Below are 18,244 nucleotides of genomic sequence, written 5' to 3' on the forward strand. Positions count from 1 at the left end.
CCAAGCACCCTGTGGTTTGGATGGCGGCGTAGCGGGGTCCAGGGCATCAGGTAGCGTTCACGGGTGTTGATGTCACAAGCTTGAATCTAATCGGCAGCAGGAAGGGATTAGAGAATTCAATCAAAGTATCGCCTGCAGTCACTGAAAAGAAAGGCTTGGGGTTTAATGTGAAGGAAACATTCCTCACCTCACACCGGCAGGCCAGATAGAAGGCAAAGTAGTGTTTACACAGAATATTTGATTGGGAAATATTGGTGGTGTGATTTGATTTCATAAGGTAGATGAGCTCAACAAAGAAGATACACTCAGATCCTTAAGCAGGATATTCCTTTCTCTAGATCTGATATTTTCCTGAGCCGAATGTCCCTGAGGTGACCACTGAATATCATATCAGATGAATATGTTTAAGACTTAATACTGTGTGTGAGTGTAGTGAAAGTTTACATTTACATTTTTTAAAAAAGATGATAGCCAGAAAAGCCTTAATGTTTACAATTAAAATTCAAATTACCATGAATTTGATTGCAGAAAAAAAGCTCCAGGTTTGCTATTGCTATATTGCATGGTTTGTATGACCTAACAATTTGGCCAAAACGGGATAATAATAATAATAATAATACGAATAATAAAAATAATCGTTTGAATGAAGAAATATTACTATTGTCACGATTTGTGCTGTAAGACTAAAAAGGGAGTAGGGAAATGAATAATATAGGCAATAATTTCAGAGCTACTTTAAAATTACAATATGAATATTAATGTCTGTCTTGATTTCATTTTCTTTTCTTTTAGTAGAAAACGAGAGGGAGCTCTCAGAAACGTTTTTCTATTCTATTGTGCTACTTTTCCATTGTTTTTCTTATGTAAACACTCTAGATGGATGTGTTTGATCATTGTGCTTACGTCTTTTGTGTCTCATTCCACTGTCCGAGTTTAATTTTTTTTTTTTATGTTTTTTCTATAGTTGGATGTTTTTGTTTATTTTGCTTTTGTCTTTTCTCTACTGACTTATAATTACAAGTATGGGAATATGGTTGGCCCATGCATTTTACTAAGACTCTGAAAACACGGGATCATATGCTGCTCACAGTGCTGCGCTTAACTGTGAAAATTGCAATGCATATGAATATATGATTAAATCACAGCCCTTGTGATTTGATACACACACTAATCCTATTGCAGTTTTATTTATTTATTAATCTTGCAGCCCTAGTTGTTAGCACATTGCTGTAGGATTGCAAGGGTGTTCTGGGTGGTTGGTAATATTCTGCCATTTTTTTTTATATTTTCAAGAAGAAAGAAATATAGGATCAGAATGATGTAAGGGTATGTAAATAGTGAACTTTGGGGTGAACTGTCCCAGTTTAATTAGATAGATCACTAATTGTAAGTATGATATATTTTCTAGAATTTAGGATTTTAGAGTCATTTTAGGTTTGTTAATGTTTTGTTTAGTTTTTAGGTTCAATTGTTGTGTCTTTCATATAGTGATCTATTTTCAGTTCACTAGTTGTGTCTAGCTATTTGGTTAGGATTTCATCTGGTGTTGTGTGAGAATGAGAGAGTAGAACCATGAACCTGCACTTGACCTGTCAGCGCTGTGGCCAAAGAGCGCTTGTATTTACTGCTGCGTTTGTGGACACTTGCTGTAAAGCAGCACCAGTCTTTGTCTTTTTTTATAGCTCAATGGACTCATCTGGGCAGCGGAGACATAAAATACAGCTTTAATGTGATGTGTTTCACTCTAGGAAGATGTTCACATGAGACGCCAGATTTTCATGTGTGATATTAAACTTTTAAACTGTGCCGAGTGTGATATTTCAAGAGGATGTCTGAACATTGACAGATAAATGCAGTGTGTTTTAATTGGATGTGGTTAATTTTACCGTGGTTGGCTTGCACGGTAAAGCACATTTATCTGTATATGTTCTTGCCTTTCTCCTTTCTCTCAACCCCCAAGTACACTCAAGCATACATCATCAGCTACCCACCTCCCCCTCTTCCCGTTTCTGTGCATTTACAGTTTCCAGCAAAGCTGAGTGAGTACAACAAAAGGAAAACAAAGTACCTTCTCTCATTCTCTGAGTTTTCACCACTGTCTTTGCTGAATCAAAAGCCAATAGACAGCCTCATCACTCCAGAGTCTGGAGTGGTTTATTTTATTATATGAGTTTAAAAGGAGGAATGACTAGATGTTTATATTTTCTGAAGAAAATGTGATTGACGTGTAGTTCCAAACCTGTACTCTGTGGTGTATGATTAATTTTTTCAATTTGTTGGATTGAAATTTTATAATTTTCAGTTAATTTTTAATTTAACTTGAAATGTTGTAGTTGAAGACAGAAGTCGTTTTTTTTTTTTTTTTTTTTTTTTTTTCTTCATGTAAAACACTCAAACAAACTTTATCTTTTACAACTTAGAAAAATAATAGTCATACATTTTTGGAACGTCAGGGTTTCTGCAGGTTTAAAAAAGTCTTAAATTCATAAAGTCATTGCATTAAATGTTGCATGCATTGCAAATATCTTTCTCTGTGTTTTTGTTTTCCAGTATAAATATCTAAATATCCTTAAATCAAGATAAATTTACTTGACATGCAAAAGTAAAATGAAGCATTAAACACAATTGAGTTTAAAACAAATATTTGTCAACAGGGTAAAAAAGGGTATAAAGAATTGATGTTTATTTAGTCAATTGGCAGATATTTGATATTGTTTTAATCATAAACTCACTTAATTCTTTTTTCTTTTTTTTGACTCTTGATTTAGTAAACATTTTTGATTTATAGCTTTATACAGCACAGCATAAGATCTGCCCATATACATAAAAAAACAAACAAACAACAAAACACAACAATGCAATGTTACAAAACAGTATTAGTGGGATAACAAGTATCTCAGGATTTCAGTAGGAACTCAATTCATTCTTATCTCATGTCAAGTAAATTATCTTGATTTAAGAATCTTTAGACATTTGCACATTTGCTAAAATAAGTTGTATTTAGTTTATTGGTGAACTACCCCTTTAAAGCACAATATCTTATTTAGTATACAGTTAACAACACTGCATTACACTTAATTCTTGAAATCTAGTTTATATAACCGAAGCTTGAATCACTGAAGTGAAACAAATCAATGAATCAGTTTTTTAAAGTGTCTGAATGAACTGACTCACTAAAATGAATCCGAATTCTCTGCCTCATGAGGGAGGAGGGATATTGAGGTTTGGTCTTGCTCAACTGTTGAGCTGTGGAAATGAATTAGTAATGTAGCGCAACAAAATGCTTTGTCGCTAGTTTTTTTTCCCGGGTAGTATTGAGCAGCTAGTTGGGAAAAAAATAGCTGTGGCACAAATGGTGTTTGAAAAGGTTACTCACCAACGTTTTGAACCCCGACACTCAGTATGAGTGATAGTTTTAGTGATGCAAGAACCATTAATTATATCTCAGCTGCAAGATTCAGCTTCAGCTTTCCTATGTTTTCCTCTTCTTGCTGCGAATGTGGAGGTTGCTGTTGGGTGGGAGATCACAGCCCTCTCCCGTGGTGAAGCCAGATTGCCAGTGTAAAGACAGGGAAGGCTATGTACCATGACTTTGGACAGTTTGAAGGGTATGGATGTGATATGTGCTATTGGCTGCTCTATAATAAGATTGCTGAGATCTGTGGGGAGGAGAATTTACTGGAGCACAACTCCCTCTAGGGCATCTTCATAGAAATCTGCTTTTCCACCAGCTTTTGGTGCATCTCAGCCAAGCTGCTTGGTTCCTATTGTTAATGAGCCGCTCTTTCACTCTCCTTCCTCCCAGTCTGAGCCACAATGCGCCAAAAGGGGCTAGAAAATCTCAAGCTGCAGCTGATGGCAGCCCAGAAGAGGCAGAACATGACAGATGAACACTCAGCCTTTCTTGCTCTGCAGGCATTAACATGGCCATTTCATCCAAACCTTTTTCAGCTGAGAACTTAACATGACCCGGTCCACAGGCACCTTCCTTACGGTTTAAAAATAGACACATGGATACCTCTGTGTGCTTCAAAGACTTGTAGTACCTGACAAATGTTCTTTACGTGCATTTCCCAAATGTTTTGGTACACCAATGAGTACACAGTGACTCATGATTGGTTGACATGAATTTCTTTAACCAATCAGTGATCAGATCGTTGCTCACCGCGTACTGTTTACTGCATACTAGTTAGCATTTAAAAAAATACAATGTGAAATTGTGCATTATGCAATGATTAAGATTTTAAACAGTAGTAGGCAAGTTTTTTGTTGTGTTGTTGTAATCTGATCAGTTGTAATGTCTCCTTGATATTTATATCATCATCTTAGTAGTAGTAGTAGTAGTAGTAGTAGTAGTAATACATTAATTAATTAAAAAGTGTGCTATATAATTTATTTATTTGCGACTAATTAAATAGAAAATAATCAAATATAAATAGTGATAATATGTAAATATTTATTTTCTTTATTTGTTTATTTATTTTAATAAAATCCTAAAATAGATAATAATTAATAATACAAACAGATATTTTGCATTTTTAATTCAATCCTGAGTAAAACCAACTTGGTAAATTAATTGTCAAGAAAAAAGATCTTAAGAACTGTGGCAGATTACTCCTGGTTCACTTGTCACACTGCATATGGCTGGTCAGGTTGAGTGCATTGCATTATGGGATACAGTAAATAGTACAATGTTGTATAATTCACATTCAGACCAATGTAGCAGTTCATCCAGGTATTCTGTGAATATAGTACGAGTCGTACAATTCTGAACTTTCACACTTTGTTCTGAGGGCTAGCTTTTTATTTTTATTACACTTTATTTTAAAACCTCTGTAAATGGCACATCATTCTCTTAATCTTAACTTCGAGGCAGTGAATGCCAGATCTCTATGATTTCACTGCACATCAAAGATGGATTTCCATGACACCACGAGGCCATGCAGATGAGGATTTATCTGATCTTATCATTTCCTTTGAAGAATAACCTGATCATCGTAATGCATCCCATATTGAGTCTGTGTATTGAATATTTGGACTTGATAATTCAGATGTTATTTTAGATGGCATTTTTTTTGGCTTGTTTTTTAACGAGTTTATTTTTGTGATTATTTTGCTGGATAAGTATCATTGATGTTCTTAAAATATCATGGTATGAAATTATCCCACATTAAGAGGAGAAAATTAAATGTTCAACATGCACCATTCTGATAATTAACAGAATTTTGATTTTTATTAATGTGATGAGTGTGTGTTTGAATGAGACCGGGCTCTATATTTTTAGATTTCCATCTTTTCTTAAAATTATAGTGATAATAAATGAGGTAGAATATATATATATATATATATATATATATATATATATATATATATATAATATATAATTCTTTTTTCTTTTTCCAGCCCAGCGTCTATGATTATTGGTATGATTTTCTAAAGATTTTGCATACTGAATGTATTTGAAATGTCATACCATCATCTTTTTTTTTCTTTCTTTTTTTTTAAAATATAGAACGTAGTATATATGTATACACATTTTCAATATACTGTACAGTTATTTCTATTAGATTTGCTAAAAATGTTTAATATACAATTAGAATGCACTGCATAGAACACTGCAGTGTTTAGCCTTCTATTTCTAGTGTGACAAATGAACCAGAAGCGATACGAACCATCTCCTTGACTATTATTTGTTTAGACTGCCAACAATATTTTCTTCATTTCATTAATGTGAAATAATTGTAGGCCTATTTGAAACATTCACGCTCTGCAATATGTTAATGTACTATTTTTATATAACATTATGTAGTGCGCTCAGTTCTGATCGTTGCCCAAAGCAAAGACATTTGATAATTTGTCTCACATTATCAGAATTATTCAAGCAGAAGGCTTGCATGGCTGAGGTGTAGAGTTGTCTGCTTGTCATCTGCCTGTGTTGGCATTATTTCTGCAATCAGAATGCATGCTGGGAATTAATTAGCTTGGCCTTCATTTAGCTGCCTCCCTGTGTTAATGTAGAGATGTTCAAATGCAAAGGGTGTTTAAGTACAGTAGTGGCGCTGCGGGACGTCCACTCTCTGCGTTTTATCGCTTGATGAGTGGAAAATGTGTCTTGATGGGAAACGCTGGGAGGCTGTGATGGTTCGTAATGGGGGGAAATTGGGGTTGTGGGATTGTTTAGCAGATTTTCAGTGATTCCGTAGATTCAGCTTTCAACCTCAATAAATTCAGAAGCACTCATGGCCTTCTTCTTCTGCAGTAGTTGTTGTTAGTTCATTCATTTGTTTTTTCGTGCTGATTTCCAAGTGGCCGCTTAGCCGTTAAACCGTTGCCCAATTCCAGGAATTTATCTGAGAATATAACAATGATTGTCTTGATGGAGCCTTTGAATCATCTCCTCTGTGCTCTTGATAAGAGTGCAGGGGATCAGTGGCATGAAATCCCCGACGCCCCTCTCTAAAACCCCCAATCTACCTCTGCAGCCTGCAGCTAAAGCCAACTAAAGCCCTTCAGTCCTAACTACTCCCTGGCTTTGGGCCTTAATGCTTCATTCTCTCTCTTTGTCTCTCTCTCCACAGTATTGCTGAGTGTGCTTCAGGCAAATGGCCAGACGGAGATGAAGAGGGTGGTCGGAGACAACGCCACGCTGCCGTGCCACCATCAGCTGTGGCAAGCCGACATCTCCCTGCTGGACATCGAATGGATGCTGCATAAATCCAGCTCACAGCAGAAAGTGGTGAGCGTGAGTGCGCTTGTGTGCATCTGATCTCCTGCCGCTGCGACATTGCACTGCTGATGCTGGCCTTCGCTGTTCGCCACAGTCCCTGATCTGCAGTTGATGCTGGCCTTCGCTGTTCGCCACAGTCCCTGATCTGCAGTAACTGGTGCGCACTGTAAAAACTGCTCACTTTTAATATGTCACTGCTTTGCCTCGGATCACCCCAAACAATTACTTTTATGACCTAATGATGTGGAATTGGCACTGCTTTGCCTCGTTTTGACCTAATGATTTGGTTTTGTGATGTGGTTATGTGTTTTGGTTTTTAATGTGGCAATGTATCAAGATGAAGAAGGGGTCAAGCCTTTTGCCGATTGAACTTCCTGTCAGTTCTAAATGGTTCTTTTCTAATTGGTTTTTGTCTCATTATTTAGAGGGAGGTAGTTTTTGGTGTTTTGAGTTTAAGATGATAATTTTGGGGTCTATCTCAAACACCATTTGGCTTCAAAATTTGTTGTTATTATTTTATTTTTGGTGTATATTTCAAAACCTTGTTGTGGTTTTTAAAATTGTATACTTTTGAAAGAAGTATCTGGTACTCACTAAGTCTGCATTTGCTTGATCAAAAACAGTAATATTGTGAAATATTATAACAATTTAAAATGGCTGTTAGCGGTGCTTTATAGAATGAAGTTGAGTATCAGGGACACCAAAAGACAAATATAACCAAGTGAAGAAGGGCCTGATTCACAGTGACATCAGAGTTTTGCAGACTTCTACTGCAGGCTGTGACTCAACCCTCACTGGACTGCACCCTTAGCGCAAAGAGTTTCACAAGCCTAATCAAAGCAGTATTTATTAACACGCTGTATGTTTCCTCTTTCACCAGGTCATCACATACTTTGCAGGAAAGATCTATGACCCCAATGAGAGTGAAGCTGGGCGGCTTTCCCTGGCAGGAGACTATCTGAAAGGCGACGCTTCGCTTTTGATCAGTGACCTCTTACTCACCGACTCTGGAGAATACATCTGCAAGGTCAAGAACGGCGGGAAGTATTACTGGAACACAGTCAAACTCATTGTGCTCTGTGAGTCTTTGGCCCGGCAGCTTGGCTTTAATTAACTTCTCTTGTAGGCATGGGAAATGATAAAGACATGACAGATGCTTATGTCACAGAGTTAAGGGGTCCAAAAATAGCACCAGGATGTTGTCCTTGGGCATAGTGTGCCAGTTGTGCCCTGATCTTGGTGTGAAATGACATTCAGTGTGCGTGACAGTAAGAATGAAACAAATTATGCATGATAGCATGGGGAAAAGCAGTCATCACATGTAGAAATTTACGTAATTTACAAGACACTCATTCAACATGTATTATTATGAGTGTGTGTTGAATAAATGGTTTTTAATGAATGGGTACTTTTTATTTGTGTTTTTATATGTTTGTTTCGTTCTGTATTCCCTCATTCCATCTTAACCGCTTCACAACAGCTTTATAAAGACATTTAAGAGCAGCACAAATTTACGCATACATTTGTATAAATGGTCCGTGGCTTTTAAACGACATGTTCGATTCTGAGGGGCAAACATTAGCATTTGTCTTGTTCAACACAAAGATAATGGCTTGGCAGAAGATGCAAATGCAGCTTCCTCTGTGCGCCGTAAGTGATCCTGACAGAGTTGGGAGATGGAGGGGACCTGCATCCCACTCAGCAGCTGTAATTGCATCCCCCCACTGTGAGTGCTGGGGCAAAATTGTCCTGGCTCAGCAGAGAGAGGCGGCAGGAGCAGATTCTAATGGCCAGAAGCAGGGAGTCGAGGACCGAATGGTGAACGGGTTGTTTTACAGATTTATGTTTTCTGGCATCACACTGTTTTTTTTTTTTTTGTGGAGCTTGATGGGAGTGAAAATTCTTTTTTAGATGTTGATAGTTGGAGGGAAAAATATATGTGTGTGTAAGTGTGTAAAGATGTTATTATATGTGTTTGTAATGGTTTTATTTTATAAATTTAGTATTATTTTAAAATATTTATATTTGTGTAGTCTGATTTTTTCGCTATATTTTAATTCAAGGTTTTCATCATGTTTATTTTTTTTTTTTTGCAGTGTATCAAAAGGAAATATCAATACATGCATTCCAAACCTGGTTATATTAATTGTACATACCTGTAAGCCATTTTGTTATAATTTATGTTTTAAATTACTTTATTTTGTTACATTTTTATTTATTATATAAATTATGTGAATTTTTGTTGTTTTTTTTTTTAATATGCATGTATTGTGATACAATTTGTTTAAATTATAGATATATTTGCAATATATTGTGCTATTTCCAGCTAAAATGCAAGATATTGCCAGTTCTAAAAACTTTTATACACCACTGTACAAAATAATATTAGTCTCAGTGTATTTCACCTTAATATTTTTTTTTGCACTTATGCATATGTTGTAATAAGACATGCAAACCACGCTGGTTATGGATGGAGGGCCGTCTTTGCTGGAAGGAATGTCTGTGTCAGACTAAACTGCACAGTCCACAGATGTTACTGATGGATCAGCTACATATGGGAAGACAGTCTTAGACAAAGGAATATTGTGCTGGCAAGCTTCACCTGGCCCTCCAATAGGTGAGCATTACCATGTAGCTATTTAATAGGGCCACCTCTGGCCCTCATAGGTGAGCTCTTAGAAAATATTTACATACATAAGTGTAGGGGGAAATTTTAATAATGACAATTTTTACTAATAATTATGGTGGTATTTTGACTGAAACCTGTTGCCCACGTTTTTACACGCTAAACCCACTTGCTCTGCTCCAATCACTTTAACACTGCTTTCTCATGAAGAAAAAAAACTGTTAGCCAATTTTTTTGTTGAATTTCCAGCTACTATACCTATATTGTGATGAAATTATTTGTTGAATTTAGTTTTTCTTTAAGTATATTGTGATATTAAGTTTGCAGGATTTTTCATATTTATTTTTTATTGTTTGGTTATTTATTTTTTACCCCACATGCTTCACTACCTCCTCAATTATCCCCTCTTACGAGATTGGCTTAAAGATGTGACATATGTGTAATGTAATGTTGTCCCCTTTTTCTTGATTGGGTTTTTTGGGTATGTGATATATGTGTAATGTAATGTGCTCGACTTTGAGCTGCAAGTCCAGAAGATAGGTTTCTTAACGAAATCAACACTACCAAATGGGTTTGTAGGAGACAAAGGAAAAATGCTGGCAGCGTTGCCCAAAAGGTTTGTAGGATCAGAGCTTGAAGTGTGTCAGCGTGTTCTAAACAGGCCCATTGTGATGAACTTACAAGCAATTAATATGCTGGTTTTTTGATTTATCACGTAACTCACAGTTTGATAATAGAGCTTGACATGACACAATCACAATTTTGATTTATCACGTAACTCACAGTTTGATAATAGAGCTTGACATGACACAATCACAACCAACTAGAGCATAATTTTAGTAAATTTCATGTGGAAAGAATCTCCTACAGTAGGAGCAGAAAATAGATGAAGACCACTACAGTGGCCAAAGTGTCCGTAAAGACACTTATAACGTTAAATTTACATCAATTCCATCTGCAAAGTGATCAAAAGTGTCAGTAATGACACTTATAACGTTACAAAAGATTTGTTTTCAGCATTGACAATTATAATAAATGTTTCTTAAGCAATAAAAATCAGCACATGATAAGGATTTCTGAAGGATCATGTGACACTGAAGACTGGAGCAATGACTGCTGAATTCAGCTTTGCCATTATAGAAATACATAACCTTTTTTTATTGTAATAATATTTGACAATATTACTGTGCTTACTGTATCTTACTATATCAAATACGTGTAGCCTTGGTGAGCAAAAGAGACACTTCATTTTTTTTTTACTTTTAAAAAGATTTAAAATACTTACTGACCCCAAACATTTGAATGGTGGTATAAGTGGAACAGAATTTTGGAAAATAAGATTTTTATGTGGACGGGGCTTTTTGGAAAATAAGATTTTTATGTGGACGGGGCTACCCAGCATCCAACATGTTTTAGATCAATATGAAATAAACATTTATTGCTTGTCATTTTGTGTCTGTTGTAACTTTGAGTTTTTTTTTTATTTAAAGATCTGAAGAACCCTGAGATTGTGACATTGAAAAATCTGACGAGGGAAAGTGCGGGTGTTTATAAATGCACTGCCAGCAATGATGTCGGAGAAGAAAACTGCACTTTAGAGGTCAAAGTTCACTGTAAGTACCTGTGTGAATGGATGCATTCAGAATGGCATACTAGCGTAGCATACTGTGAAAACCTAAAAATAGTGCACAGTATGAAGTGATAAATGCTTCAAACACTGTTGACACATTACCTCATTGTGCAGCATTTTTAATTTAGCATGTGCCATCCAGTTTTCCATTACCTTGGAAATAAATATCCAAATTGATTTTTTTTGTTTGTTTGTTTAGATAATTTGTCAACTTTTTTTTCAGTTTGATCAAAAACATATTCAACAAGGAGATGCTGCACATTTTCTACTGCTTTATTTGTCAAGCTGTAAATAGTAGGTCAAAAAGAGTGCATTGTTTTGCATTGTGGGAGACTATGTAATCTGAGTATCCCATGCATACAGAAAATTTGCATATATGCAATGCTGCATGACAGAATTTAATATGAGTATTATTTTGTACTTGATTTGAACTTAGCCATTGTTTTTTTTTTTCTTTCTTTTTTGAGCATTTTGATACAGACTCAGATGAAAAGCTTTATGCAAATAATAAATACTTACTCCTAGTTTTTTGTTTTCTTCCTGCTTCTGACACTTAATTTAATTACCATCAAAAACAAATACATTGCCAACCCACACTATTTTGTGAAGATGGCAATGAGATCCTGACCTGTTCTGCTATGCAGTGCGATCTTTCAGCACTATTTAACATCCAAATAAAGAGTTCATCCTTTTCTTTATCACAGTGTTCACTGATTTAATTCCTTCCTCCAAACCTATAATTAAATATCAGATGATGGAATTAGAAGAAATAATTAAATATGTGGTGGAAAGAGAAATTTATTCCTGCAAAAAATGGCATATTATTAAAGGCAGGAACGTAGTGAGTGCGGTAGGTTGATTAATGCTGTGCTGTTTGCTGGAGTATTCTCATGCTGAGATACACTCCGTCAGGTATCTGCAATGCAGAGGGGGCTGCTTGCTTGTTACGGGCTGTTTGTTAGGCTATTCTGAGCATGGAAACTTTGTTTTATGTGTCTTTTCAAAGAATGGAGAATGTTTTCTATAAATACAGTAGTGGATACTGGGTGTGTTAGTTTTTAAACAGTTTTACACACTTCTGGGCTATGTGTGTGTGAATAGAATAGAATAGAATAGAATAGAATAGAATAGAATAGAATAGAATAGAATAGAATAGAATAGAATTGATACATTTCCTGAGGCAAATTTGAGTGGTTCTGAGTAGTTGCTGACTGGCATAAGTCAAATGAGTTCCCCCCTGTGTTTCTATAGAATTTTGGTCACTAGAAATTGCTTGGGTCATTCCATCTATGTCATCTTATAATTTTTTTTTTTTCTATATTTCTTCTAACACAATTGGTTCCAGACAAATTATACACCAGTTTAATTCTTCATTTTTTTAACCCTTTAAGTCAAAGTATGAACATTGTCTTCTATAGAGCTGTTTTATAACTGATCATATTTTTTTTTTCATACTTGATATGTAAGACAGTATTGAACTTAACAGAATAAACACTGAACTAACTTGAGCTGAATAACATTATCTTCTGTTAAGCTGCTTCATAGCGGAACTGAGTTCTCTTTATAGGTAATGCACTTTGCAACATTCACACAGTTCTAAAATGAAGATTTTTTTGCAATGTTAATACTTTTATTTTCTTGTTTATTACTGGGAAGCTGCTTTAAAACAATCTGTGTTGTATGAAGCACTAATATAACTAATATAATGTGACTTAAAAGTAATAATAGTGACAGTTACCTTAGCAAACACCATAACTTCTTATAAAACAGGAAGAGTTGTGATGTTTCTGCTTTTTTGCAGATGTCCGGGGGATGGGTGTGGTGGCTGGCGCTGTGGTGGGCGTGTCCTTTGGCGTTCTCCTCATCATCCTTATCGTCTGGCTTGTTTTCCGCAAGAAAGAGAAGAAGAAATACGAGGAGGAGGAAGCACCCAATGAAATAAGGTAAAGAAAAAAAAATAATGAACACTTTTTAAAATAGAACGTGCATGCAAATTACAGCCTGAGACCGTTTATAATGCTTGTTAAAGCAGCAGCTCTATTTCTCTTTGTTGACTTTCATTCATGTCTAGGCTAATTTGCAGGTGTCGGATGAATTATGCACGTCTGGAGGACGAGTGAGCATTAACAATGTAGACAGCAGCGAGATACACACATATGCACTGCTCTTGATGAAGTTAAAGAGATACATAACAAGGCCACAGAGTTGCAGTCAATTTCCCTAAACTTGTTAGCCAGTAGCCTGAAGGGTCTTTTTTTTTTTTGTACATTTTAGTGTATTTATCAAAACATTTTGCAAAATCCAAAGCCCTAAACAAAAGTTTGTGCATGCAAATGATTTTAGCAAAACAAGCTTTAGAGCCGTTTATCACTATATATTATTTAGCACAAGCTTCTAGAAAATGCATTTAGATTGCATTAAAAAATACATTTAGGCCTGAATGCACTCCATGCAGGTGTTTGAACAGAAACACTTCTAGCAAGTTTCTGAACCTGTATGGCAAAAGTATACTTTCAGATATATTTTTAAATAAATTTTAAAATATTAAAAAAAAAAGTGGACCAAAATATGTTCTTTTTTTTTTTTTTTTTTTTTGAAAATGCATTATATATAATTACTTTATGTACTTTACTTAAATTTCCTCATATGTTTCTCGTCCATTTTTATATATTTTTGATTATGTTGGCTGAAAATATTTTATCCATTAGTTTATATTTATATTCACTGTACAGTCAAACCAAAAGTTATGCACACATCAGATATCATTTTTGATATCTTTTTACTAGAGGTATCAGGACACTATAGTTCATTTATGTAAATGAAGATAGCAAAATAAAGTAAACTGTGATATATATTATACCGAAACATTCTTCATACAGTGGACTACCAGTAGAATTGATCGAATTAAAATTATTCATACACTTTGACCTGACCATGTTTTGCTTAAGTGTTTTTTCTTTAATTGCTAATGTGACCTTTTTACACCACACACTGAACAAAATGAAGCATTGCTTAGTAATTGGTTGACCTAAATTGGTATTATCTAATTGTGAACTTAAATTTAACAGCTGAGAGCTATTCAGCATAATTCAATACATACCTTTCTATCAAAGTTATCTGACTTTTTCAAGATGAATTTGTTCTGACATTTGTTCTACGTTCTTGTCATATTTTATTACCGTTTTCTAAACTATAGCGAATAAAGATCCTTGTACACTGAGTCTGAAATTTTCATATGTTAAAAAATAAATATGACCTCGCGTGTCAATCATGTTTGTACACTGTCTCCAAAACTTTCGTCTGTCATAAAAAAATTCGGATCAGGTTTGATTTTCTGCATTTTCACATTTGTATCAAGTTTTTTTTTATGAATTGTTGAATAATTGGATTGAGTTTTTGCAGAAATTTCGGACTCAGCGTGCAAGGACCTTAAACTGTTATAATGTGAGAAATGTTAAAGGTGTCTCAATCTATTTTGGTTTGACTGTATATTTAATAAAATCGTGCACCATAAAATTAAAATTTGTATAATTTACTTACCCTCATGTTGTTCAAAACTTGTGTGACTTTTTTCTTGCTTCTATGGAACACAAAGAAAATATTCGAAAGAGTTTTGGTCAATAGGAACCTGAACTGTTTACCAACATTCTTCAAAATATCTTCTTTTAAGACATGAAGGTGAGTAAATGATGACAGAATTTTAATTTTTGGGTGGACAATCCCTGCAAGCTGTTGATTTATTTAGCATACTGTATATTTTGGTCATAAAAGGACTATACTGTATGCATATATGTATATGCTACATGTATTTTTTTTAGCTTTATGTGGAACTTTATTTTTTATTTCTTTGTGTTGATGAGTCACATTGAAATTTATATGCTTACACAAATGCACACTGCATTCACTGCATTCCTGGAAAAGGGTGTAATAACAGGAATTATTTAGTTTTGAGTCAACTACTGTGCTGGAGGATGAACAATTTGAAAATAAAATGTTTTTGAGGGAGATGACATGTTTATAGCTAGCTGTCTGAATAATAACACTTTCGATTTGGCACAGACATTTTAAGACCACTTAAGTATAGACGATAAGTATATACAAGACTGCATGCCTGCAATGCTGGGCCGTAGCTGGGGTTTGTGGGGCCCCGGTGCAAGTTTTACCTGTGGGCCCTGTTTAAAATTGTGTAAATATCACAAATTAATAAATAGAACAAAGATACAAATTAAACTTTCTTCTAGATTCTTTCTCCACTGTTTACTTTCACTTAAAACATAACCAACAATTTTTTTGAGGATACTCGCAAAGACTGGTATTGTGACATAATTTTGTATGTATTTGTCAGTTCAAGAGAAAGAGGAATTTAGTGGTTACGGACTGTGTGTCAACTGTCCTGAGCGTCTTTTTATTCGCCGGGGGCCCCCCAACAGCCGTGGGCCCCTATAATCGTCACCACCTTTCACCCCACTAGCGACGGCCCTGCTGCAATGCACTGACCAAGCCAGATAATGAATCTCACAGTCTCTGACTTTATGTTTTAGGGAAGATGCAGAGGCTCCCAAAGCCAAACTGGTGAAGCCGAACTCTCTCTCCTCCTCCCGATCTGGTAGTTCTCGCTCTGGGGCTTCCTCCACTCAGTCTATGGTGCACAGCAGTGTCCCCCGTGGGCCCAGGCCTCGGCTGCCTGTCGTGGCTGCCCTTAAAGAAAGCGGGCAGCCCGAAAACTTCCCTCCGGTCCCACCACCGTACAACCATGTGGTCCCCAAACCTCCGGAGCCCGGCAGTAGCCCCAAAGCCAGCCCGGCAAAACTCAGCCCTGGGAACCTGGCGAGGATGGGCGCCACACCGGTGATGATTCCCGCCCAAACCAAGGCATTCCAGACTGTGTAGGAATAATAAACGGCCTAAACATACACACAAACAGATAAATACACACACTGCATCGAGCATCAAATCCCACATCTGGTATCAGGAACATTCCCAAAGGATTGCCCATTCCCTGCGGAAAACCCAGGTGGTCAGGATTTTTGATTCAACAGATTCAACTGTGTTGGAAAATAAATGCTTTTGTTGTTTTTATGTGCACACTGAAGTGGAAGAAGACCCCTTGTGGAGTGTAAAGGGTAAAGGCAGAGGGAAAAAGGGGGTTTGGATGTGGAGGGCTGTGGCTTGTGTTATTATGATGGTTTGAGCATACAAAAGAGGCAGATATGAACAGAGATACAACTCTGCCTTTACCCAGAGAGACAGCCTGTCTGCCTGACCGCACACTTCCCGCCCTTGCTGGGTTTGAACTGACAGCTACAGAACTGGAGGAGAAACTCACAAAAGCGGACTCTTTCCGGCACCTGCTCACCCGCCCCTATGAGGATTCACATCTGCCACTCATTTCCTCAGCCAATCAGCATTCGCCAGGCGGCCCAGTGGGCATCACACTTTAACAGCCAATGGCAGGTCACCTGCTGGGCACAGACTCTGCGATTGGCCCAGAATGAGGAGAAATCAACACACTACTACATAAACAGTGACAGTAAATTTGTTTGTTCTTCATTAGAGCTATATATATATTCCATACGAATAGACATATTCCATATTTAAGAGGTATTTAAAAGAATTTCATATATTTCAGTTCATTTGTATCGTGTGCACATTCCCTTTAAATCATTCATTCACATTCTTCAGGATAATTCAACCAGTATCTTCAGTAATGAGGTTGATTGTCTCAGTGGGGAAATGGTTTGGCTCCGCTTTGGTTTTTTGTTGGTTTTTGAATTTGAATTAGAGTTGTTTGTTTGTTGCATTGGTTTGGATGCAAGTATGATGAGGTTGGGTCAGGCTTATTATGTGCTGGTTTATATGGATATGTCTATTTATATGGTTTATATGGATCTAAAGTGTCCAAATTATTATGATGAAACTGAACAAGCAGGCCCACACACAATCATGCATGTGTGGAAAAAATCCAGTTTTCAGCAGAATTCGAAAGGCTGTCTTTTGCAAATCTCCCCATTTTCAACACAATTACTCAACCCCCCCACCCCCCATATTATGATATATTTTATTTGCTATTCCCAGCTGACAAGAAATGTTCTCAGAAAGTTCTGGAAAGGTTTTCCTCAGAGACAAGTAATGACAGTGGCAAGTTATTTTAGTAGTTATTTGTTTATGTTGTTGTATGTTAATGTTATAGTTATTTGTTATTGTTTTTGTTGTTTTGTTGTTTCAGAATGTTGATGAGAGTAATGTTCTCATAATGTGTGTAAAATTGTGTAATGTTATGTTATGTTAATGTTCAATTAATATAAATTTAAAGAGATTCTTAGAAAATTATAGTAGTGTACTGTTAATATATGTAATATTAAAATAATGTTTATAAAATATTTTTGAGATATCTGTTAAGTGTTTTTTTATTTTTTGTTTTTTTATTAGCATAAACTGGGAGTGTTGACATATTAGTTGAAGTTATTTAACCACAATTTGTTATCGCGATTCCAGAAGATCCAAGATTCTAATATGTTCCTCAATAAAAACAATAGTTATTTAGAGTGGGGAAATAATATGTTCTTAAATAAAAACAATAGTTAGTGTTTATTATTTAGTATATATTTATATATTAGTATATATATATATATATATATATATATATATATATATTTTTTATTTATTTATTTTATATATATAATTTCTTGTATATTTATAATTTGAAAATTTGAATATAATTAAATAATTTTAAGTCATCCTGTGGACACTTTGGATGTTTGCTAAGTCCGCTGCTCTACATAACCCTTCATTTTTGTGTGTATGTTTATTAAATATTATGGTTAATTTGCTAATGCTTTCAGCTACCAATAAGAATGTAGTATTTTTTGCTCAGTTTAAGACGTTGTATATCATTTTATTGAAAAAATCAACTGAGAAAATGTGAAAAAAAAAATCAGCAAATTTTTTTCTGGGCCTGCGAATGAGCTTTGAATGTGTTCGATATTTGTATAGCTGACTATTTAGTTTTTTTCCTCATTTCAGCAATTAAGTTTTAAGATGAATTTTATTTTTGCTGTTTTAGCAAAAACACATTATTGTTACTGCAGTAGGTTAGAAGCTTTAAATTCTTGAGTGCAGATATTTATATACATTAATCATTTTTTTGTATTCTAGTTATATTTGAGTTACTCTAATGCCATTGCAAATATATTTTCTACATTTTTCAGTATTTTTCCCTCTTAGATTTTAATGTTTGATGAATTCTAATGCTCAGAGAGGC

The 18,244-nt window shown here is 35.4% G+C and overlaps 1 protein-coding gene across 1 annotated transcript in view; it reads left to right on the forward strand.

Moving 5' to 3' along the window:
- The window catches only part of LOC109087974 (CXADR-like membrane protein), a 50,889-nt gene extending 34,142 nt beyond the window's left edge, over positions 1-16,747 (forward strand). Inside the window, 8 exon segments of the mRNA XM_042733028.1 lie at positions 6,579-6,736; positions 7,608-7,806; positions 9,169-9,209; positions 9,212-9,312; positions 9,363-9,394; positions 10,844-10,966; positions 12,785-12,926; positions 15,525-16,747. Of these exon segments, the coding sequence (XP_042588962.1) occupies positions 6,579-6,736; positions 7,608-7,806; positions 9,169-9,209; positions 9,212-9,312; positions 9,363-9,394; positions 10,844-10,966; positions 12,785-12,926; positions 15,525-15,873 (1,145 nt within the window). The 3' untranslated portion in view covers positions 15,874-16,747.
- The last annotated feature ends 1,497 nt before the right edge of the window (positions 16,748-18,244 follow it).

Source organism: Cyprinus carpio, chromosome B10 (assembly GCF_018340385.1).
Source record: "Cyprinus carpio isolate SPL01 chromosome B10, ASM1834038v1, whole genome shotgun sequence".
NCBI classification, from domain to species: domain Eukaryota; kingdom Metazoa; phylum Chordata; class Actinopteri; order Cypriniformes; family Cyprinidae; genus Cyprinus; species Cyprinus carpio.